General features: G+C 42.5%; 1 protein-coding gene across 1 annotated transcript in view; it reads left to right on the forward strand.

The window, feature by feature from the left end:
- Positions 1–7,299, forward strand: part of ODAD2 (outer dynein arm docking complex subunit 2) — a 66,827-nt gene extending 59,528 nt beyond the window's left edge. The window contains exon 14 of the mRNA XM_059482243.1: positions 7,113–7,299. Within this exon, the coding sequence (XP_059338226.1) occupies positions 7,113–7,226 (114 nt within the window). The 3' untranslated portion in view covers positions 7,227–7,299. The remainder of the gene's footprint in view (positions 1–7,112) is intronic.
- The last annotated feature ends 18,513 nt before the right edge of the window (positions 7,300–25,812 follow it).

Below are 25,812 nucleotides of genomic sequence, written 5' to 3' on the forward strand. Positions count from 1 at the left end.
CTTTGATTGCTAGTTTTATTTAGCTACTTCACCTTTGCATGATATTTTTATAGGCAGTTAGATTTGCACCTGAAATAGTTGTAAATATTTCTCTGAAATCCTGTAAGTATCAAATTGAGATAGGAAAACCTTTAAACTTAGAGTATTTTTAGGTGGTTTGCAAATTTGCAGTTTTTAAACTATTCTACATTTCATCATTTGACATTTTGTTGCTTTTCTCCTTGTCAGTAATATTCATAGTTCTCTGCCCATTTATTGTGTCTTTGCAGAGAAGGAGGGCATCTTTCTCTAAATAACTATATAAGAAAAAGACAGTAAAACAGATGAGGTGAAGAGAGAGCTGTAGAGTGTATTCATATTTTGTAGCTATATAAACATTTGCCAATATGTCTGGGTGTACCATATTATAATTCCCTTTAGGCATATAGGTTTTATGTATGTCTCCAAAGTAATGCAATGCAATGCAACATTTAACCTTATTGGAGAATATGACAACTATATTCCTATTTTGTATGTTATTATTGTGTGGTCTAGAGATTTCTTTTCAAGAGTGCTGTTCCCATTCAGATATTGAAGAAATATGGCCCTTGTCCTAGATGCCTTTCAGTTTAGTTGTAACAAAGGAGGGAACTAAACAAAATAGATGAAAATGGACAGACAGCAGGTAGGAAAAATGGGAAAATGGAAAAATGTATCCAGAAGGATTTTAATCTTCAAATCTATCATGGTGTAAAATGAGTTGTAGCTCACTGAAACTGTCTATCCTAACAAAATAGTAAACATCTCATGGTAAAGTACCAGTAATCACACGTTCAGAATATCTCACTGAAGCTATCAAGCCCTACTTTTCTTTTCCCCTCATTTCCTGGCATTTTGTGGGATTCATCTTCCCAACAGTCGTTTTGTCACAGGCAGTCACATAAGAAAAATGGCTTGCCAAGGACAAATCACCTGTCTTAAGTCCTGAGACAGGTGAGATGGTTTAAGTGCACAAAAAAACTGCAGTCAAGTCTGTTCTCATCCTAACCTGGAGTCCTGCACCTCCTTGCAGGAAGTGCACAGGTTTTCCAGCTCCTGTACTCTTTCTTAGGGAGGATGAAAAGGATGAAAAAGAAGAGACAGTTCCTGGCCAGCCTGCTGGCTGCCAACATGTTCAGGTGTACCTCAACCCAAGCTGCATCCTTTGGACCTCCTGATACCCCCCAGCCATTCTTGAGTGATTCCCAAAAGTTGCCCTTTTCCTGTGGCTGCCAGAATGGAGGTGCGTTTCATGGGAGAGAGAAAGGACAGAAGTAGGACAAGAAAGGGAAAGAAGCCAGGTGTAATCTTCCTGGGATTTCTCCTATCCCAACCAGAGAGCTTCAGTTTCACCTCTTTATGTTCAGAAAGGGTGAAGAAAGCTGCATCAGGGGTTGCTCTGATTTTAGTCCCAGGGAGGAGAGACCCTGTGCAAGGGGGAAGCAGCACAGTGAGTGTCAGCCTTGCTTATTTTTTGCCTTCATTGGAATTTCTTGGTACTGGATTTTGTACAGCTGCTAGCTCAGTGTTCCCTGGTACGTGGGACTTTAGTTTGAAATCTGTTTTCTTTGTGCCTGTTTTCTGAGGAAAAAAACTAACAAACAAACAAAACACCCTAGAACTTACATGAGCATCTTCTTCTTAAGAGTCTGAGTATGGTAGATATTGTCTTATCCTTTTGTTCAGCTGAAAAGAAAAATCAGGAAATTGGCCTGAATTTTAGTTTAGAAACAGTGACTTAGCTTAACCTTCATTATGCTTTGATTGTGGAATATGTTTTATTATTTATAATTTAATTTTATGAGAAGAATTTTCATAGGAATATGTGTAACGTAACACTCTAACTAGGTGCTTTAATATTTTCCAGTGTGCACTATGGTGTTGAAAGTTAGAAAATGCTGGCTAGATCTAGACTGATACTTTCTTGGATAAGCCTCTACCATATGCTTTTATTTAAAGTATTTTTTTTCTTTTAGGTTAGATTTATAAAAAACATGTGAAAAATTTTTTTGAAAAAGAAGCGTTACACAATTAGAAAATCACAGTGCTAGAAATTTTGCATCCTTCAGGAAATGTTGCATGTAAAAGAAGCCAGATACTAAATCTAAATTTAAAAAAAAAAAAAAAAAGAGGCAAGTTCTGCCACCAACTGGAAATGCTATGTCAATCTACAAGATGTTGTACTGAAGTGTATGTCTTTAGTTCCAGGAATTTTAAGCTCTATGTGAACTCTGACTGGCTTCCCAGTATAGATATGAATCTTGTTGAAGGAGTTTATCCATATTTCCTTCTGATCATAAAAAATTAAATAAGATTTGTTTTACAGGGCAGAAAATCTAAAGAAGCCAGGACAAAAAGGGCATTAAGTATTTTTTATATAGTTATTTTTTATTCATCATTTTCATCCATGTTCACAGGACTCTGGGGTATTGAATAGGCTGATCTTATTATCTATTTTGTGTGAGCAGGGGAGCCTCTTTCCAACAGCCTTGTTCTGTACTTTCCATTGTTTTATAAAACTTGTTGTGGACACATCACATGACTAACCCCTTATTTAAAGATTATTCCATGCCAACCTCTATACTTCCTGCAAACATGACACCCTATGCTTTCTGCTTCCCCTCTCTGAGTCTGGAAGCTGCAGTGACTGTGGCTGAAGGAAAATGAGTAATTCTAAGTTATTGTAACCAGTACATGGAGACCATCTGAGATTTTGTCAGATTTAGGGTTTGTTGGTACAATACTTACCTCTGCTTTTTCTGCTTTTAAGTCCCCTTGGGCTACTTTTGTAGAGGTGAAAAAATCTAGAAAGACATCATTATTTGCAGTGATACAGGCTAGAGACTGACAGGCTGAGGAGCATGGAGATTTACTGAAAAGGGTATGGATATTTTGCAGACAACAAGCAGAACATTAGCCAGCAGTGTGTCCTGACAGCAAAATCACAACTCTGGACTGACAGCAGGAGCACAGCCAATAGGTTGAGGGAAGAGATTGTTCCCTTTAGCACTCATTAGATCACACCTAGAATTCTGCACCCAGATTTGGCCTTCGATGTAGGGAAGATATGGATAAACCATAATAGGTTCAGCAGAGGACCAGCAGGATGGTCAGAACCTGAAGCACTGCTCTGTGAGGAAAACCTAAGGAAACTGGGCTTTTTCAGCCTGGAGAAGAGAGAGCTTTAAGTGGTTTCAATAGCAGCCTTGTAGTTGCTGTGGGGAGTTCAGCCATCAGAAAGATGGAGCAAGGCTTTCCACAGTGATGCGTGGCAAGAGGATAAGAAACAATAAACGTAAACTAAATCAAGAGTAAATAGGCACAGGGAAAACTTTTTTATCCACCAATGTTTTATCAAACATTGCAATAGGTTGCCAAAGATGTTGTGCCATCTGTATTCTTGAAGTTTTTCAAGATCAGACTTAAAAATTCTGGGCAACCCAGCTAAACCTCATAACTGACTCTGCTTTGAGCATGACCCTAGGCTAGAGATCTCCTGAGAGCCTCTCTTTTCTGAATAACTCTGTGATTGTGTTGTCATAATATAGTATCACAATTCTGGGGTAGTAATAGCAAAACTTTAATTGTTCTGAATATTTAAATTATTTGGCTGTGCATCACTTTTGGAATCCAGAAATGCTACATATGCCCTGTACGTTCTCCAAACAGCTTGTATTTGTGCTTATTTACTGGTATGACGTGCAAACTGTGCAAAAATATTGGATTCTAGCCTTGGAATATAGATACCTGCCAACAGAAAATGAAGGCTACATGGTGCTGCAAATGCTTTCTCTGTCTATGGAAAGTGCCTTTTGTGTGCCAGAAAGAAGCATTTATACCACATGCTTTTTTTACTGCTTCTCACATCTGTTAACATTTACATGTGTCAGAAAACAATACCTGAACAGTAAAGGGAAGGGATACATGAAGTTCAAGGGTATTATATCTAGAAAAATGGCATGTCGTATTGCATATAGTACATTGGAATAAAAGAAAAGCAAAAAGGAAAAAGATTTCTTGGACTTGTCAATTGTACCTAATATGTGGGCGTAGTTTGTATATACTATCTATGAATGCATTTCCATGCCTGAATTGAATGACCCAAATTGCCAGTAAATGGAACTGAACCCATGAAAGGGTCAAGGAGTGATAATCAAGAGGTGAAAGAATTATAAACGTCTTGGTTTATTAAAAAAAGAATAAATTTTATTTCATGAAAGGCAGGATTCATATAAAAATCTTCAAAGTTGCGTTCCTAAATACAGAATTACCTACTTCTGTTGAAATATTTTGCATTTTTGATAATCTTTTCTTCAGCTGTCTTTTTGTTAGTACAAAAGGAGTAGGTTAACTGACAAATGTTGCTGTGTATCCACAGTCCTTTGAGGCAGCTACTGTATTGGGCAGTGTTTCCAAGAATAGTGGTTTGAAGTCTCACAGTGAAAATCCTGAGACACAGTGTAGTACTGGATTTTGTATGACGTGGCAGTTCTTGCAGATGTTACAACTGGCAAGTGATTTAGAAGAGCAGCAAATTAGAGAGAAGCTGATCTGTGATCCCCTGAACACAGAAGGAAAAAATCAGTATTTGAAAAACTGGTGTTTGCATTGGTTACATATGTACCACTAGTTCTTTAGGCATCTGTTTGGGTCTTTTGTACCAGTTTCATGTAGGATTCTGTTCTTTGATGCCTCACCCTGATTTTCCAAAATGCACCTACAGAAGGAGCATGGATCCTCCCCTACATCTATTGTGATTGCTAAAAATTGAGTTCTTTGTGGAAAGTTACAGAAAATACCTATTCTCTCAGGTCTTTTGAGTCTAGAAAGAAATTATGGCTAAAATAAGAGGTAACTAACCTTGAATTTAATCCTACCTAACACGTAGTCATAATAAAGGCAAAGGTCAATTTTTGTTTTTTCCTATGTTCCTACTAGATAATGTATCTCTAAAACATTATTTTTGATGAACATCTGCTCTTGCACATGGATACAAGTCTTATCTGAAATTTTTCTGGATGTGAGAGTTCCATACTCATTACACTGAAAAAGCCTTGTGTTAGATATGTGAAGATGCAATGAATAATCACATAAGGCATATGGTTTCCTTGCCCCCAAATTTAAAACCTAGAGCTTTACCAAAACCACCATATGAACAGCATGTGCATACATATTTTTGGGTTTGAGTCAGGGATATGAAGGATCTATAGCAGTTTTCTTCTCTTAGTGGCACAAGAAAGTTGTGAGGCACCTGAAGAATCAAGTGGCAATTTAAGCTGGTGAGAAATCAACTCTTGACAAATGGCAGAGACGAAAGATCTTCATCCAGCAGTGTTTCTGAAGGAAAAAATAGAAGTTAAGCATTTGATAAGCTTGCATTCTGGTCTTTGTGCTTTGTTGAGCTGCTTTATTATTGCAGGCAGACCTGTGGTCTCCTTAGTCTTATTTCCACTTGAAGTCTGTGGTGAACCTTCCACTGACTTCTCTGGTTGCTCCCCCTGGCTCAGGTTTTGCACACAAATAAAGTATAGAAACATTTCTTCTCATGTCACTTTACCTCTGGTCTATCCTTTCAGAAGGGTTCATATTTTAAGAGTCCTACCTAGCTACTTGGACCTAGATATCTGATTACAGGAACGGAAATTTTTAGAGGAAGGATTCCTAGGAAAATATTATCATTGATGCTTAATTGATAATAATAAAACTGTTTCTGACATAATTCAAGGCTATCACAGGCAGTCTTACATGTTGCATGTAGAGGTCAAAGGGTGAAAGGTGACTGGAAAGATGCTTGTTTTGTACATTTGGCTAACACAAATACTTCCTCAAGTATAAAATGCTTTGATCTCCCTAAGTAAATGCCATATGTGTGCAGCTGTGGCCCATGCCTCACGACTGCTGGAAGGTTAGGAAAAGGTAGCATATGAATTTGATGTCTGCATTCAATTTATGCTTTTATATTTAGCAGTTCATAATTTTGTGTAATATTTTAGCTGTATGAAAAATATGCACCAGAGTTGAGTGATAACAGATTTCTCTGTGGTTTAACTCAACATTGTTTGGGTGAATACAGATTCCTAAGTATTGCAGACTGAAAATACAGGTTTTAATTAGGAGCTGTCTGAGCTTCAAAATACCTGAACTCACATTAAGCCTGGCAAATTTTCAGAAATCTGGGGGCTGTGTGGAGCTGATATAAGCTAAGCAAGAGTCTTCTCTTTTCCAGCTATATTGCATTTGCAGTTGCATCACTGACTTGCAACACACTGAAGTGAGATCACAACCCATTATTAATGTTTTTCTGATATGTAAAAATGTTTTATGACCAAGGCCTGTCTTGTGTCATACTCATGTTAAACAGTACCTTACTCCCAGGGAATTTCCATTGAAAAATTTGAATGACTTCCAGAGTAGAGGATCTACTATACATGACTGAAAAGCTGAAACAACTCCAAAAGTTTGGTGCCTTTCTCAAGCTTTTGTTTTTCACTTTTATATTCAAATGTTTAAGACTGGTATGCCCAGATCTATATCCTTCAAGATGTTTAACATGGGTAGTTTGCTGTTACAATAAAGAAACCTATTGCAGTCCGTGGGACATAAGGATCCATCACGTGAATCCAGTTTCATGATCAAGACCAAAACGAAAAAAAAAAGCAGCATGACTTTGTCTTTTAAAAATATTGAATATATACAATTGCACTGGTATACTTTGGAGGGAAAATTGTGACTCACATGACTCACATAAAGTATGTGCAATTTCTCCTTACAATAGCAAAAATACAAGTCACAACCAATAGAATGACATAGTGCAATGCACCAGAAAAAATGATATGAAAATATCAATTCACAGGTACAAATATGGTAAAATATAATGCATTGCACTTTTATGTGGATGTTAATAGATATATGCATACAAAAGTATACATGTAGTAGATACATGCATATGTATAATCTGGTGTTGTTAATATGATTGCAAGTATTTTATTTATCAGGTGTGTTGGTTAATTAATGCAATTGTTCTAGATATGATTTGAATGTTACTGAAACAGAAGCACACTGATTTGTTTTTTTCTCCTCTGTGTTTTTGCTAGCTCCTACTGGCCATGGTAGGCTCTACAGATGATATTCTGCAGGAGGCAGCAGCTGGTTGCATAGCAAACATTCGCAGATTGGCTCTGGCAACAGAAAAAGCAAAATATGGCTGATGCTTCAGCAGCTTTTACCAACACACTTGTTTAGCAATTCAGCTACATTTAAATACACAACTACTCCTTCTAGCATCTGTATTTCATAGCAGAGCTCATCTATTTGAAGATAATTTTAAAAAAAACAAATCTGTGGAAACTTATGTTTGATTTTACATTACTGGATTGTCACCCCTAGGTTTGATAAAACACTCATACCTAATTTGGTGTGTGTTTTAGCATTACACCCATCCAAAGACCATCAGTTATGATATGTCAAAGACATTTTCTGCAGTTGATGTGCTTTTATTTTCATTTATTATAGCTATACATGGTTTTGCTTATCTGTGACATTACAATAAATTTTGCTTTTCTGTGTGTGTGGTTATGCAGCAATTTATGAATGTCTTGAGCAATTCCCTGCATTATAATCTTGTCCAGTCATCCTCTCATTATGCTTTTGCATGTTTGATCAGTTGTGACTCACAGGAGAGCAGAAAATGCAGATACATGAATCTCACATCTGGCATTATATAAAGGCTGCAAACAGCTGTAGCAATAGACATCACTCCAAATTTCCCATTTCTACCAACATTAAACAAAATAGTGCTTAATTTTATAATTAGCTGGTGAAATGTGTTTTAATTAACACGTTTAACTCAGCTCTAAATAAAGAGTCAGATTTTAGATTTACATTTGCACATTATCTTTTTGTGGTTTTTAATTTTTAAACTGAAGACAACATTGTATTGATGTAGTTACTTTATTTCTGTATAAAATTATGTTCAGAATTACACTTGCTTTCAAAAATGCACAGAAATTATTATTGATACTATAAATTATAGACCCACTGTACATGCCATGCTAAACAAATAATGCTAGGGCTTTTCAGTGAGAGCAGTAATATCTTAATTACAACCACAGACTGCAGGCAAAAATGAATGAACACAAATATTTAAATTCCTTGCATTTGTAAGGGACTCACTTCTGAATTGTTTTTTTACTTCCCTTAATAATTAACAATTTTCTTGGTTTAGAAGAATTACAAAATGTAGAAGAATTTTGTAATTTCATTATTTTCCTTCAACTAGCATGATTTCTCAAGGCAACTAACTTTCTTGGTGACAGAAGCTTCTGAGGAAGACATAATGCCAATCCACTTGTTTATTTGTGTTTTCTCTGAAGCAGACATGAAGACTCATTTAAAATATCATTTTGGAAGACTTGCACAGTTCTGAAAAAGGAAAATTACAGTGGACCCTTAGGGAAGGTGTAGAGACTATTTTAAAGGAAGCCAACTATGGACAGATGCTGAAGCAGTGTGGAAATCAAAATGTCAATCCAAGCGTATTTTTTGATCAGTGCAAACACCAACATAGTCACAGGGTTCATCACAAGCTCCATCAGCATCCAGTCACCACGTAAATGCTATTTTAGGTTTTTTCAAGCTCTGCTCCACAGGCCTGGTATGTTATTTTGACTAAACATGTGTATATTATTATACTGATGTCACAGCTGTAGTAGTATCATATGCTTCATTGCTATACCCAAAAATACTCCTAAAATAAATGCTAATTGCCGAATTCATTTGAAAGAGAAGAGGCTTGATTTTATTTTTGTCTCTTCTGTCAGAGGAGCTGTGGATACAAATAGTTTATCACAGTCTCACTTATAAATAACACGTAAAATGGTAGCTTATTTTTCTAACCGTTGAAGGGCAAAAAACTCCCTGAAAATAACTCTTGTCCTTAGCTTGACCTCTCAAGGCACACTTGACTGGTTTAGCATGGATTTCAAATGGAATAAGTTCTAAAGCAAGCTTAATTTTATGATACAGGTGTCAGGACAATAAATGTCACGTTTCTGACAATGAAATGGCCTCAGTTTGCCATTCTCACTCACACTGGTAGCCCTTATGCCTCCGAATAGTTAATCTGAAACCTTTATTTAAAACCTCAGACAGTTAATCCCAGACTTAAGATAACTTACTTGTGCTGTTTTCTTTTCCTTTACCATGCCTGAAGTTTTAAAGTTCTGTACAAGAATTGTTGAAATCAATACAGATCACTACACAAGCAAAGAACTAGTATTAGAAAAATACATCTTTTTTTGGCTAAAACTGGTAGATTCCACGTAATTAATATAAAGAGATTTAGTTGTTGGAAAATGAATAAATGAATGTGATCCCTGGCCCCTGTGAATGATGCAGTACAGCGTGTACATTTGAAAAGCTTCCACTTTGTCCACAGATCTGAGTTTCACAGTGCTGCAGCCCTCTGAAAAGGGATCCTCACAAAGCTGGGTGCCCCATGCTGCTCACACCAACCCTCCAACCCTCCTGGCAGTGCCCACCAGCCTATTCAAGCCCTGGCACCAACCCAAGGCACTGCCACCACCCAGGCCCAGCACTGCCATTGTGGATACCCAGGCACCAGCCAGCTCCCACCCCTGGCTCCCGTGCTTGGGAGGGAAAAAATGCCTTCCCTCCTTTCCACCAGCTGCTTCTTGTCAGTGTAAACCGGTAGCCTCTTAGGAAATATGGTTATACTGCATATGGGGCCCAGTATTATTTTCAACTCAGAGCAATTTGGTGTACAAATTATTTTAGGTGCAAAAACGTAGTGATTTAGAAGGGGGAGTCAGGCTTTTTCCTGTTCAGTTGCCGTCATCTGCTCAGTCTGCTCCCTACATGTTTTTTCTGTGTGATTCCTATACTTTCACAGTTTTGTAATATGTCTTTTTTCCCAGTTTATTTACATTGATGTTACCATCAGCAGGGAGTATCCAACACTTTTCACAGTTTCAGGAGCCAGGTCCCAGCTCTGCAGAGCACCATTCTCCAACTGGCAGTCACAACGCCAGGCCTGCTCTTCTCCAGCTGCTCATTGTCAGCTTTGTTCCTCAGTTACACTCAAATGTCAAAAACCATGGAATCCAAGTAAGAAAGGTTGTCATGAGAAAGTGTTGTTTTGAGTATGGAAATACTAGAGTTGATGAGAAAAAAAGCAAGAGAAGGAATCTTTCACATTTATGCAATTATTTCTGGAACCTTATAGGCCCACTACATCTTTCAGTCTACACATCTGTCAGCAGCAAGATAGCTTTTCTTCTACCACTCCATGACTTCATGATTTATTGCTTGGTGACAGAGAACCATTATCAATAATTTAATTGTCCCAGGATGTTCAAGCTACACATTTGAATCTGGGATTTATGTTCATTTCCTTTTAGTGTTCATGCTAATGACAAGTGCATGTGATCTGACACACGATATTGTCTCCAAGTTGTAAGAGAAATATAAACTTCACGGCCTGGGTGCAAGGAATCTGTGATGTATTAGGGGCTTTGTTATTCTGCTCCATCACCAGAACTTTCCTTTGGAAAGTAAATGAGCTTGAGACTCACAGGGCTGTCTCAAGATTTGACTCGGTAACATGCTTTAGGCTAACTGATCACTTTGAAAGCGTGGTACCTCTTTCATTCCATGTCTCCTGAAATGAGTTGAGTGAGCGGCTTACACTGGGGGTCAGATGTGAATTATCCCAAGAGGCTGAACTAGATAATATGTTAGTTTAAGAATTTCATCTCATAATAAATTAAATGGTTGTACCTTGCACATTTCCACCAAAATAATCTTTGTTTTATACATGACAGCAGGATGACTGCGATGGAAATATGTAGTGTTTCTTCAGCAGTGGAATTCAAGTTTCCATGCAGGCTGTTAGCAGAGCTTATTTCCAGAGTCAGAAGCTGACTGCTCCCCAACTGCAAATTGTGGTTTGCCTCTTCTTTAGCCACTTAAGCTTTGCCACACACTGCTCAGGATCTGGAACAACAGAAGGAGGCACTGCTGCATCTTGGCCACTCTTTAATTCAGACAACGTAATTGTGACTGTTCAGTGACCTGGCACAGGCCAGGACCAGCATGTTTCAGCCATAACCATTGCAGTGGTAAGTTACATTGCACCACTTCTAAAGGAATCAATTCTGCCACTTACTGTTTTCTCCCTTGCTTAAACAGTGATATTCCTCAGTGTTTAATATCTTGCTGCTTTGGCTATTGAAAGCAGCCAAAAGTCACCCATTTTCATGACCCTTTTCCTTGAGTGAAACTTTCATGGTAACTTGTGCTTTGCTTAGTTATCAGTTCAGTAATACAACTTTCTGGCAAGTATTTCCATGGACAACATCACCATGGCTTTGTATTTATCTTCTTGACTTGTTTTTGTGTTATCTGCCAGACCCCTTTCAGTTGGCAAGTTCCTTTCTCTTTTCCAGTTGTTGTCATTGGCAAGTTATGTGTTTTTATCCTGGTCTACATAGAGCACAGGACCCTTCAGTTGCTTGATCTTTTACAACTGCAACCAATTCTACTTTAAACACAAATGTTTGCCTTCTGAAGGGCTCATCAATGCATGTAAGGAAGTGTTGACTTTGGCTTCCATACAATGTGATGTGACCTAGTCCTGCCACTTTGTAGTTCTGCAGTGACACAAAAGCCATCTTCACTAGTTTCACACGTTTTCTTCCATCTTTTGAGAATCCTGATGTGGTGACAAGATAACTTGGCTAGTTAAAGCCTTTGCCTCTTGTTACTTTGACTGTGTATTGGAAAAGGACCATAGGAATGGCATTGTATTAATACTGAACCATGAAACAAGAGGTTGTAAACCAGCAGTTTTCAGTCAACTCCCCATTGCACCAGGATCCTGAACGCCTTTAAAGCTTCTCCATTCTTCATTAGGTGAGAAATGGCTGAGAAGCTTTTGGGGCTCCAGATTGTTCCTTGTGATTGGTAGTGCTGGTAATTTTTTGTCCAGCTGTGCTGTGTAACACCCCACTTCTGCAAGGGCTTGGTGAAGGCAAGAAAGAAAAGCTCAGCACCTGTGCTCCAGTGGCTGCATCTGGCAGCAGAGTTTTCCTTCAATGGCTGAGCCTTGAACCATACCTTCTAATATCCAGATTAAATAGCTAGGGATTTGTGTCCTGCTTCTGGAAAAAAAAAAAAAAAAAAAAAAAAAAAAGAGGCTTTAATAAAAATGGTAATTAAAAAAATACAGATGCTGATAAAATTAAAAACATATGGATATGGAGTTGAAATGATTTAGTGCTGAAAAATGTTGGTTGATTCAGTAGTAGTTAAACTTCCAAATAACTTGTCTTGAACAAGCAAATAGTTATAAGTACTTGGCTATATGTCTTTTTTAAAAAAAGTGAACACAGATCATGTTGCTGGTTCCCTCTACCACTAACTGGTAAAGGCTGCACTATAAAATTAGTGCAGCAAACCACTCATCTTTCCAGTTGCCACATTCTCTGCCCCAGTTGACAGCCTTTTGGGGCCTCCTTGGCTTCTCAGCAGAAAGCACCAAGTGCAGTTCTGTTGCTCTAATGAAAACATAACAACAACGTCTGGGAAGCCATAGAATGATGCAATAACCGTGCAGCTCTGCTTCCTTTAATGTGATGAAGCTTGCATATTTGCCTGGCTCCAGAGTTTTACTCTTGCCAGTATTGTACTGTAAAGAGACTTGGCAGAACACGTTCAAAGGCTGTTCGTGGTTTTTCACTCAGCATTAAACCTTCCAATGACGGAAGGGTGGGGGAACACATATTGGGACAAACAGACACTCAAAAAGTCAAAAAGAAAGAGGAGAAGGAGGCTGGTGGTAGATGGTCAGCAGTTATGAAAACATTGGTTATGGGACTGGGGTTGATTAGGACTGAGCTGAGACCCACTGGAGGACAACATCATGTATTGAACCAGTGGGTCTGCTCTGCCTGCTTTCCAGGAGGTGATCAGCCCAAAAGAAAAACAGCTCCTAAAGTTCAGAGAGAAGAGATCAGCGTTGCTTCATTCTCACAACCAAAGTCGTGCTGCTGTCCTTGATAACTGCTCAGTCACCATGGCTGCAGTAGTCAGAGGCTCTAGGATTGCCCTCTTTGTCTGGGTTTGCTCAGTATGGGGAAAGTCTCTGCCCCCAAGGCTGCCAGTCTTGCTCTGCAGACCTTCATTGAACTCATTTATGGCTGACTGGTATTTTTAACAGCACCATTTGGAAAGCAGACTACCTAGTCCTTACCCCTGCATGAGGTTAGGCAGGAAAATATTCAAAGTGAAGCTGGAGCAACTCTTGGAGAGAACTATTCCATACGCACTTGCAGATGAGGGGCAAAATATGTTCTGAAAGAGAACTTATGGTCAGATTGATGCCTCCTTCCAACCCGTCCCACAACTGTCTGTGGTGGGGTGTCATGTAAAAGGAAAAATATTTGGAAAAGCGGACATCTGTGGGCCAGCCTTGGTATGCTTCCCAGAATGTAATGACTAGGTGAATGTTTTTCAGGGCAGCAACTAAGGAGTGTAGGTGACTGCCAAGCGCTGGATCTGATGTGGCGTGAAGAGGTACAAAACAAAGAGGAGTGAGTTGTCTGAAGAAAGTGAGGTTTAATTATTTCCAAACTCGGCATTAAAAAAAAGCACTAAAAAACAAAGAGGAATGATTTGTCTGAAGAAACTGAGGCCTAATTATTTCCAAACTAGGCATTAAAAAAATAACATCCCAAACCAGAACTCTTTTCAGTCCCGTCAAGTTGTTTTTCAGATTTTTGCATATCTTTAAGACACTTCCACTGTGCGGACACGCTCCTTTCACCAGACTTGGGGCTCTACAAATATGGCTTTAGACACCCTACTGTGGACATTTCTACATCAACAGTTACTGAGATCTATGTTATGATTTTAGTTCTACTGGCAATTACTGATATCTAATTACCACTTTATCTGTTCTGAACTTTGTAGGAATGTGTAATAGAAACCACTTCAACTTTTGCTAGAACTGCATTTGAATCGTGTGTCTCCTCTCCTACAAGACTGCCACATCCACACCCACCATCCCAAAAGAACTGAAATATATTTCAGCTTTAACTGATGTACTGGTGTACTCTACCATGTGCATTCTTGCTCTGGGAGATGAGAAATGCAGGCTCAACTGCCCCACAGCATCCTCAGAAACTGCAAGACTTGGAGTCTCCATCAGAGAAAGCAGACATGGGAGAGGCCCCTTGTGGCCTTGGAACAGCTATTCTGTATCATGGACAACCATTACAACTAGGACAAAACACAACTGTGGTGCTGGTGCCTCACAAAGTACTGGCCAAAATACTGAACTCCACAAGCAGTTTTAGTGATGTGAGGCATCTTTTTGTAACCTCAGGACTTAGCTTCTCCATGGGGTTTCCCAGTTCCATGGGGTGTTAGCACCCTGCAGCACTGGGCAGGGGGCTGACAGGCAGCCTGGGCTCAGGGCTTCCACCCTGCATCTGGCAGGGTGTGCTCTGGATGCAGAGGCATATGTTTTCATAGCAAATCTAAGTGGCAGTTTAGAAAAGCTGACCCAGCCAAAGAAAACCTTGGAAAACCCTGCAGAATGAATCAGTAAAACTGTCTAAGAATTTAATACAATGAGAAATTTAGTAATTGTCAGAAGTCCATGAGATATACATTTCTAAATTAAACAGCCCAATGAAGTAACAAGATTGTGCTTCTGTAATCAACTAGTAGCAATTTTACAAAGTTGTAAGAATGTGGAGGGAATTCAGTTACAAAATGTGGATGCCACCTGCAGGTACCCCTTCAAGGTTTCATTCAAGAAAGTCTGTGGAAAAAATAGGTGAAATCTCATTTTGCTGAGAGAGGTAACATTTCTCCTTGGCCAGTGGCAAGTGTGATTTGGGTAGGTATGTCTTGAATAACTGCAAACGAAATGATGGCAAAACAGCCGAGAGAGAGCCAAAGGGAGCTGCAGGCTATCCCTGGAGAGCTCCTGTTGGCTGAGGATGAGCTGCAAACCCAGCCTGCTGTGGCAGGAACACTGCCCTGGGCAGCCCTGGATGATAAGTAACTGCATAAAGATTCCAGACATGGATTGTAGGATATCACTCCTGCCCAAGGAAGGTCTGAGGGGAGGGATGGAGGAGTCACTTTCAGTGATTCCCACTTGTGGAGCTGATGTGCAGGCACCCAGTGTGCTCCAGCCCTGGGAGCAGCAGGGCTGCACAACTGCCCTCATGCTCTCTGGCTCTCACCTGGCTCTTTGCTGCTGGGGAGAGCAGCTGCACCTTCAGCTGCAGGGGAGGTGCTGGTCAGACACATTGCTGTATGGAAGAAAGTGAGGTGGAAAGAAAGGTTTTATTAAGGAAGGACCTTAGCAAGAAGCAAGAAAAGATTATTTGGTCTCTTAGCCTGATAGATACAGATTTTGGGATCCTGCACAGTGGAATGGAAACCCAGGCTGCCAGGATCCAAAGCCAGCCCCTCTTCTGAGAAATCATTCTGGCCAACAAGGACATGAACCAACGCTGCATCAACTCAGAAAAGGGGTACATGGCCCATACTACTCTCATGCTACTCCCTTTTCCATAAATACACAAAAGTGCATGTCTCTCTGCTATGAGAAGAGAGCTTCAGAAAGTTTTAAAGGAATTTTCTTCCTTTAAAGAAGGAAGAAAATTGTGGGGATCCCATGATGATCTGTGAGCCAAATGCTCTATCTGTTACAGCATTTACTGAATTTTATGAGGATGTGTCTCAGCAGGGCATTCCTCCAGCCTGTCCAGACCCTGCTGCAGTGAGACCTTGGGTCTGACAGCCCTGACAAGCTGCTGAGAAGCAAAAGGACTTGAAGAATGAATATGTGCACAGGCTGTCCTGCCTCCAGCTCAGACTGTTTCCTTCTGTCTCAGTCTGATAACCGTGCAGTCTCCCAAAACCTTCTCAGATGGCTGCTGTCCGGCAGATCCCAACAGAAGCAGGGTGAAAGAGAGCTCACAAAAGGTTTGGTATCTCTCCCAGCAGTCTCAGTCTCTGGTAGATTAGCAATGCAAACAAACGAAAGCAGCTTGGAACTGGCCAGGGGCTTTTGGCAAACCCGTGTGTTTGTGACTGCTACCTTCACTGGAGACAACTGACACGACTGTGTCCTTTCCAGGCATTTCCAGCATTTCTGCATTATCAGCTGCCTGGTGCAGGGCTGCAGAGTCCATCCAAGGGAGGACTGAGGTATGAGTACTGCTTGAAGCAGCTCCATGAGTAAAAGCCTTAAAAAGCTGGATTTTTTGTGTAAGAAATCATATTCCTTGGACAGTTTGTAAATGTTCCTTGCAAACCATCTAGTGCTGCTGCCAGACAGAATTACCTTAACTGGGACTTCATGGCTCAATCCATGGAGAATCTCCCACATGAACAGAAGGCACAAATCAAAGGGCCTTTTTTTGAGACAGTGCTCCAAGTGGGCCCAGGCATCCCAGTTGCAGCTTTTTGCAGGACAGTGCTGTGACAACTCTGAAAAAGATCTTAGAATTGAGTTCTCTGAACTACAGGAGGCCCAGTGGGTGTCCTCCTCAAAGGCTTCTTCAATAAAACCCGTAGTGTGTCACTTGTGCACTGTACAAGGCCATCTGTTCCTTCCCAGATATCTGCATCCCAGCCCATGGAGGCAGATATTACAGGTCACTGAAGGAGAAACAAATGTTGAGAAGGAAATAAATTTTCAATTCAAATACTATGTATCCAGGTGTTTTTAGTCCTGTCGCTGTCCCTAGAAAGGTGAACAGCAAAATCCAATTTTAGTATTTGGCTGTTCCTGAAGCGCCCTCTTGATTTAAGATTTTAGGATTCATAATCCCAGGGCTGCAAACTCTGTACTATATCCTGTAAATGGCCTGACAGCTCCTGGCTTGCCAGGCAGGTGTTTTCATGCTCTGATTCACCCATCTGCAGTAAGACACTAATACCTCAGCTGTCCTTGGGGAGAGCATCAGCAAAAAAGCTGGAGGTCACCTCTCTATTATAGCAGTGACCCTCTCCAGTCAGGACCTGACAGGAGACAGCTCCCCTAAGGACACCAAGTGTTTGAGCCAGCCACCTGGTGCCATGTGGTGATGTGAAGTTTGCAGTTTGTGAACAGATCAGTTCAGGAGATCTGAGCTTCCATTATTTCCCTGTGCAGCCTAAAATTCTGTTCACTTTCCCTCTGGTTAGAGACTAGTTCATGGGCAAGGTGCTCAGCTCCTCAGCAGTGGCAAGGTGCAAGGTGTCCCTGCATGGACGAGCTGCTCACCACATCCCTGCTGTCCTTTCCTTACTGAATCAGTGAAGAGAAAATAAAGGCAAGTAAGGAAAATAAGGGGGTCTGTTAAGACAGGCTGGGATATGCCAGCTGGAGAAGGTGAAGTCCAAAGTTCTTGGCTGATCTCCTCTGTGCCTTGGGAAGCACCCATGCTCAGACATCTGGAAAACCTTGCTCTGCAGAGAGATTTGTAACCCCACCACAGCTCCGGAGTGGGAGGAGAGCCCCTCTCCAGGAGAGCACAACCTGCCCTGTGGCAGAGCATTTGTGGAGCCATCATCTGAAAGGGCAGGAGCACCTCAGGGCAGAGCTCCATACTGCCCAGGCACTGCCAGGATGGGGCAGGCACAGCACCAGGCTCTGCCCCATCCCTGCCATGGCCGTCAGTCTGTGCACATCCCCCAGCAGAGGAGCCCAGGAGGAGGATGCAGCTCTGCTTTGTGCCTGCACTCACTCCCAGCTGAAGCAGTCAACTTCAGAGCATTCCTCTCCTTTGTGGAAACACTGTGAGGTGACCAGCACCTGAGTCTGCTGACAGCTTTGAAGCAAACAGTTTAATTATGCAAACCTGAAACTGAATCTGTCCCTATCCCTGGGGCACATCCCCACTGATGGCAGCTGCAGTCTTTCCCTGGGCATCCTAGGGCACCTTCCATCCCAATCCTGCAAACACTTACTGGAGGATTAAAATTTCACCAATTAGGAATTCTTGCAAAGTCAATGGGATAGCCAGTGGGATAGCCAACATTTATGTGTACAATCAAATGTGCAGTTTGGGTCTGAGCACTTTGTCATATCCTTGGCTTGTGTTTAAAAAGAAAAAGAAAAAAACATGAAAACCCACAAATCACATTTAAGCTAGCAGAATGATTTATTAAGAAAAAACACTGACAGATTTTTGAAGTACTGAAAGGGTTGAAATAGTCTGAATAGAATGAAAATTGACACAAATTTTTACCACAATGCAAAAGGAACTTGAACAATTCCAATAAGAGTTTGCTTTAATGTTCGTGCATGTCTTCACATCCTGCTTTTGGCAATGGCCAGAAAAGAACTACTGAAATACTGTGAGAAAAGCTGTTCTTGTGTTATTTCTGGCTTTGTTGTAATGCATGAAATCAGGACATCTCATGAGAGACACTGATATTCAAGATTTTCAGTCTATTTTTCAGATAAAAAAGTCTGGATATATATCTAAATTTCTGGGTTTAGTCATGGCTAGATCTCAAAGCAACAAGTAAAGTATCTGTGAGGTCACAAGTCAAATAGTTACAATTCAGAAGAAAGTATAATAGTTATATTCAAGTAACTTGGAGGGAAAAAAAACCTGTGAAGCCAATATTCACTTGCCAAGCTAAGGTGGATGTCTCCTCATTCTCAAAATAACCCTTCATGCCATCGGGGAATTTCTGAAGTTTATTCAAAGGGCGGATGGGGGTTATGATTAAACCTAAAGTGCTTGGAGGCACAGTGACTGTCATAGGCATGGTTTTGTGCATGTGTGTGGCTCTAATCTGTCCAAAAATCATTTTTGATAAACACCTTTGGGATCCAAAGAAATGAGGGCTCTATGAACTATATGTTTTCTGGTGCCCCTGCCAACTCTGAATAAATACGCTGTGTGTGTAGCCAAGGTCCTGGAGAATTATTTCCTGAAAGCTACTTACTTTAGAACCAGAAGGAATTAATGAAGATGTGCCAGCTATTTCCTTTGCTGGCTTGCATGCCTCAGCCTCACCAATATTAAATAGTAACAGTGTGTACATGAGTTATGCTGCTGCACCTCATGTTTTGCACCCTGCAGAATCCATCTATTCTGTACACAAGCAGGAAAGCACAGAGTGTGAGTTTGTTGCCTCTCCTTGGGTATCCACATTTGAGGCTTGCAGAAGCTATCAAAGCCAAATTGCATCTTGAGTCTCTGGTTTTAGCCTCTGATAAAATAGCATTTTTGTATTTTACAGCTATTAACAGAGGTTGAACCTCAGTTCTGCTAAAAAGGAGATAATACAGCTATCAGCACTGGTTAAACAGATTAATATGATTGGTCTGACTTTTTGATCTTCCTGAACAAACATATTTATTGTTACTGGACAACTTTCAGAAAACTTCTAAATCATTTGAGATTTATAAATTATCAATTATGTAAGAGCTATAGCTGCTAGGGAAATGTTTTTGTATGACTGCAAGCAATGAGAAAGATTTTCAAACTCAGGCCAAAAACATTAATTACAAGCCATCTTTAGAAGACTCTTCCCGCAACCTTGTTTTATCTTTAGATTTTCTCAGGCTTCCTTTGTGGGAGTCCCGAGCAGAGCCAGGGAGAGCAGGATCCTGTGTCCCAGGGGAAGCTCTCCCCAGGCAGCTCCGGGTGCCTGACTCCACACAGTCTTTGTAGAAACTGGCACTAACTTTGGGGTTTTCCTTCAGGACAGAAAATCCCCTCAATCACATCCGTGTTGCCAAGGCAACGCACTCCAAGTCTCCCTGTCCTCTCCAGGACCTGATATCTACCAGAGGAGCTTCTAGACAGAAAATCACCGAAACCCTGACTCAACCGCACGAGGTTTAACGCCGTGCAGGCAGCCAAGAGGCTGAGGATAACTCAGAGGTTTATGCAATAACTGGAGGACCATCAAACTGAAGCTTGTTATGACTAGTCCCTGTTTAAAATCCTAAAAGTCAGCCTGAATCTTGCATCCCCTCTGTCTTGTGTCCGGAAAACGCCTCAGATTTGGGGTTGAAAGTGAATACGCTCCGGACTGATGCGTTGGGAGCTGCTGCCCCGTGCAGAGCTCTGTCAGTACAAAGGAAAGAGGAAACGTTTCTACTGGTATTATTAACATGTCAGTAGCAGTGATAGATTCCAACTGAGATCAAGCCCTCTTGTATTAGCAGTGTGCCAAAAGCAGAGTAGGAAGCAGAGAAAGGGGAGGAAGCGTTATTATTCCTGTCTTACAGCTGCAGAAGAGAAGCACGGGGATTGTGAAATCCTTGAGGTCACACAAAACTGCATGCAGCTCAAGTGGGGAAGGGAGTCAGACCCTCACAGCTGCCCCCTCCATCCCCTCAGCCCACTCATTGCTCCCTGCCTTGCTGGGCTGGTTGACATTTTTGATATTTGGAGACGCTCAAGAGTTGGGGCTGGTGCAGGAATTGAGTCCCTGGGGATGGGTCCCAAGCGGACACCACATCAATCACAGTGTCCTTGCACATTACTGCACTACCTTTGCTCTCACACATGTGCACATCCTCCTCTCTTCCTGCCCAAAAAAGACAAGTTTGAGCAATAATTCATCATGGTTTGAACCATTGTGTAGATAATTTCAAGCTATGGATAGACCTCTATATCTGTAATGCTGAAGAATATTGGTGGCAAAATTGCCTGACTTTGTGCTCTCCAGTGGATCTAGATGAGAGAACAGGCATAAAAAGCCGGGAATTCAATAACACAGCGTGGTGTGTTTATTTTTGCACAGGTGGCTGAAGAAAAATTAATTTATGATTATTATTGTTATCAGCTGTTCAGCATTTATACTTAACTTTTCAAAGCAGTGATTTTTGCAATGTGACCTGAACTGTTAATGTAAATCCAAACAAATCCACATTTATTTTCCAAATGTAGGACAGACATCACCCATCTGAGATACTACATCAAATGGAACTGAGTCACTCCCAGGCCAGTAGAGACACCAAAGATGTGATTTTGCTCTGAGAATATTAAGTACAGAATTTAAAGCTCAGTTAAATGAATAAAATGTATAAAGCATAGCAAAATCACTAATTTTGATTCTATTGATACATTACATGTGTAATGGGTAATCCACTTTGGGGACGTTTGAGCTGCTGTTGTTTTTCTTTATAGAATAAAGGAACTCGTGTATGTATTTAAGGCTTGAGTCTCTGGCTTTGTATTCCTTGGGGTTAGAGCAAAAAGCTCTAGCTGGGGGGCAATGGTACGGACTGGAGCAACTCTCATAGCTTGGCTCCACAGAGGGCACAGAACTGAAGAAATCAGGGAGGCCACAAGTGCTGTGAGTGGAGTCTCCAATGGGGCACACACAGACCCCACCTGGATCCTGAGCACAAAATGGAGAGCAGCTCACACATAAATGAAGCTAAATAACCAAGAGGCTTGATCTCAAGACAACAACTCTGTCCCAGGCCAAACTGTAGAGCTTCTCCTGCTGACCACGTTACCTCCCAATTAACCCTGCATTACACACCATTTCCATTCCCAGGGAAACCTCCTGGCCCCTCTCTGGAGCCCTTGTGCCCTTGTGGCTGGTCACAGAGCCCCAGCTGAGCCTGAGCTATGGGCTGCTGGGAAAACATCTCCTGCAAACACCATGGCCCTCCTCCTCCTCCTCCCTGTGCCCACTGCACACAGCAGCTGATGCACAGCAGAGGCCTTATGGAAGGAGTTTTGTTTTACATGGCCCAAGGGGATGGAAACCTAAAAAATGCAATAAAAAATGGAGGTGGTGCAGAGAAGTGAGAAAAAATAAAGACCTTGAGCACAAGCTGGGAGATTGTTTTTCTGACTCTCTGGGGATGTGTTCAGATGGAAGTAGAAATAACTGATATCCTTGTTTGGAGACATTTTTTTGGTTTTGTTTATTAATTCTTAAGACAAAGCACATATGAAGAACAGAACTGGGTCTTCCACCCTTCCAGACAAAGCAACAGCTATGTGTTGGGGGCTTCCAGGTCTGCAGTTTGTCTGGGGCTTCTTGCTGCCACTAGCCCCAGTTTGAGGGTGTGATCAGGGAGGCCACCCATAGGACCCCGTGCTTCCTAAAAGAAACAGGGGCCAGCTGCAGCTTCAGAAGAGGCACATGTCCCCTCCTCATGTTTGCAAGACCAGCTCCCTGACTTCAGAGTGGTCTCAGCCCCACCACACCTGACTGCCATGACTAAAGCCATGCTCAGCTTTTTGGGTATCTTCTTCCTGCAGCTGAAGCATCCTGGCCACTTCCCTTTGCAATATTATATGTTGTAGCACAAGTCAACTCTATAAGCCAGCCCATGCTGTCAACCTACTCTTTTCCAAACACAAATAGCATGCAAAACTTCCTGATTTGTGGAAGGCAAGAACTGGACCTTCACACAAGGTCATCTCCTGCATTTGTACAAGTTTTTTGGCTTTCCCATCAGATGAGGTCTGGTCTCCCTTTCTGCAGCATTCAGTACCCCACAGACAGCAGACCAGCTCTCTTGGTGGACATCCTTCCCAGGCACACACAGGAAAGAAATACCTGAGTTGTGCTGAATGCTACCCTGGAGATACAGTCTGTCATTTTATCTCAGTCCAGTCTTACTTTATTTGGAACTGAGACCAGGGTTTGATTAATGATGACATCAGACAGGTTTCAGAACTCCCTCTTGACAACAACCTCAGTTCACCTTTGTGCTGCTGTTGCTCACAGAGGTCCCCACAGTCTTTGGCCCTGCAGTTTGACAGTATCACCTGCTGTAGCAACAGCACTAAAGATGCTTTAGGGATGGTCACAGATGACACTGATGTGTTTCCTTCCTGCATGCATCATTCCAACCACCTTCTTACCAGTTCATCCAAACCAAATATCCATAAAGAAATGAAATAAACACACATATTGTCTTTCAAGTGCTCCTTCAGTCTTGTTGAGAAATCTTCCAGAGCTCATTTCTCCACAGGTTTTTGCTTGCAAAAATCAGGTGGCAACTTTTGAACCTATCTTTGCTTTCTAGTGGCCCAATATAATTGGGCCCAACATAATTGGGCCACTAGATTAGGATTTATGCATCCCCTCTCAGATGTTGTATGCCCAGTCTGATGACCCCACTGATACCAAGGACGGAGCACTGAGACCCTCCTTGCTCTAAGACAGTGGCTATTGTAGGAACTGAAGCAGAGTCCTCAGAAGAGACAGTTCTTCCTTTCTTAAGATTCTACTTAACAAAACTCATCCTTACAAGATTTAATTTCATCCCTACGTTTTCTTATTCCAGTGATCTGGGAGCTACCAGGCTGAGCACGAAGAGCCCATTCTAAGGCTACTCTGCCATCTCTGGCTCCTCGCAGAAGCAGACCAAACCAAACTCCCTTTAGCCAGCATGGTTCAGTGCATTCATCCTTGTCTATATGTGCCTCAGGACTTTGGTCAGTGCTGATCCACCTGCTGTGAGGGATGGCAAAAGGGCTCTGCAGCTGCTTTACCTGCCAGTGTGGCTATTTTGTAGTTTGGATAACATCCCTTTCAGCATAATACTAAACAATTTCTCTCCTACACAACTTCAGGCCTTTCAACATACATGGCCATAGTTATTCATCCACCCAACCTGCCATAGCACAGAGAGTGCCAGGAACATGAGGAAATTCTTTGAATTTCAAATATATATGTTTACTGTGAAGGAACCTGCAGCTGAAGGGAGGAGCTGTGAGAATGTAACACCAATGAAATGTTTGCTGATAGCGTATAAAAAGTAACCAGAACAACAGACAAAAGCAGCATTTTTCTGGAAGTGAACACCAGAAACAAGAACTGTGTTTAGGAGCATAGATGGAACCCTACTGAACTGGTTTTGGGTTTTCTCCTGCCCATGGCTGGAGAAGGGGGAAGCAGGCAGAGCAGCACTCACAGCCAGCCCCAGTGGGGCCATCTGTGGCATGACTGCCCACCCCAGGTGGCAGGGCTGGGGCGGCAAGGGCTGGATACAGCCTCTCCAAGGGCCGGGATGCAGCCTCTCCATGGGCTGGGCTGCAGCCTCTCCAAGGGCTGGATACAGCCTCTCCAAGGGCTGGAGCAGCCTCTCCAAGGGCTGGAGCAGCCTCTCCAAGGGCTGAACAGCAGCCTCTCCAAGGGCTGGGGCAGCCCTGGGGAGCCCTGAGGAGCTCCATCACTTGCAGCCTCAGGAGCAAATTCTCCTCTAGGCTTGACAGCACAGTTGATTTTTTCCTGACTCCTCCAGTGGGACACATTAAGACCCAAAGCATAGCTTTTAGGCTCTTTCTGCACGATATCCCTTGGAATGTGCCTTGCTGCCCCTTTTTGGCATGCCAGCCTGGCCTACCAGCTGTCTGGAACCGGCACACCAGCATGGGCCAATAGAGGGGTGCTGCAAAGAGCGGCAGGGAGTTTTTTGCAGCTCTAGCCTGGCAGGTGCCTGAAGCCCTGCTGTGCCCCGGGCTCCTGTCCCACTGTGGGATGCAGGGGAGCCACAGAGCTCCCATCAGCTGGGGCTGCATCCTCAAGGGAGCCGGCTGCAGGCTGCGGTATGCGGCCGGCAACTGTTGACTTCTTTTTCCGTGCATGGAAGGGTAAGAAACCTTAATTAAAAACATGAAGCCCACAGTTTGTATCACATTCACGATGTTAAACAAGCTCTGGAAATAGAAACACTGTTTTCATTTAAGCCTTCCAACTGTGATCTATGTAATAAAATATGGAGGGGGCGGGCGTGTGTGAGATTTACATGTGATGATTTGGGAGATCTCACTGCTTCAGAGGCTTGTGAGGCGCCGCAGTGCCAACTGCTCCTGCCACTGCCTCACCACGTTTGGTAATGCCTGCCCCACACACGCTTTTGTTTTGTTCCAGAACTGCTTTCCAAATGGTGATTTCTGCCCTCAGCTCTTGCTGCTGTGATTTATTCTGGGTGTGGGTGTGGGATCTGCCAGGCCGTCAGCGACCTGCTGCCCTGCCCTGCCCAGCTCTGGACAGGCAGGCAGGTGAGCAGTGCACATTTCCACCACTCCTGGGCACCACACATGTCCTTGGGGACAGCTACATACCCTGCGAGTGCAGCGACCCTCCAAGCCCATCCCCAGGCAGCACCAGCATCAGTGGACACAGGGAAGGAATATTCCTGCCTTCCCAGATCCTCCTGTGTCACCTCACAGGGAGTGATCATGCATTCCACCACGGTGGACAGGCAGGGGGAAGGTTCTTCCAAGGGCACCTGCTCAGTACCTGCCAGTGCACGGATTGTCCCTTCTCCAGAGCCTGCCTCAGCCTGCAGGGCCCTCAGGAACTCCCACGCCCCATCTGCACCTCCCCTCAGGCTCTGGGGACCAGAACCTGCACCTCACCTGGCAGAGAGGATCACCCCTGCTGTGCTAGAGGGGTTTGGAGAGGGGAGTGGGAAGACAACAGGGCAAACAATTGTCTGACTGTGAACGGCTGAGATCACCTTCCCATGGGAGCTTGATTTGGGTCAAATCTGTCACTTTCTAAGACTCCTTTTGCTGTGACATAATTATAGCAATGTTTCCCATGTCATAAGCCGTTCATCTGAGCATTGCAATGATCAGAGCTGCATGTTTGCATGAAGCTCCTAATCAGCATGTTAGCTCTGTCTAACAGGAGGCATTTGTCCCACACTGCTCCCCTGTGCTTCTCCTGCCGCGGCTCCTGGATGCTCTGGCCAAGTCATGTCCTGAGGCACAGCCTTCCCAGGGCTTTGCCCAGAAGTCTGTGGAAGTTCAGGATGCACAG

Source organism: Ammospiza nelsoni, chromosome 1, assembly GCF_027579445.1.
Source record: "Ammospiza nelsoni isolate bAmmNel1 chromosome 1, bAmmNel1.pri, whole genome shotgun sequence".
Classification (NCBI taxonomy): domain Eukaryota; kingdom Metazoa; phylum Chordata; class Aves; order Passeriformes; family Passerellidae; genus Ammospiza; species Ammospiza nelsoni.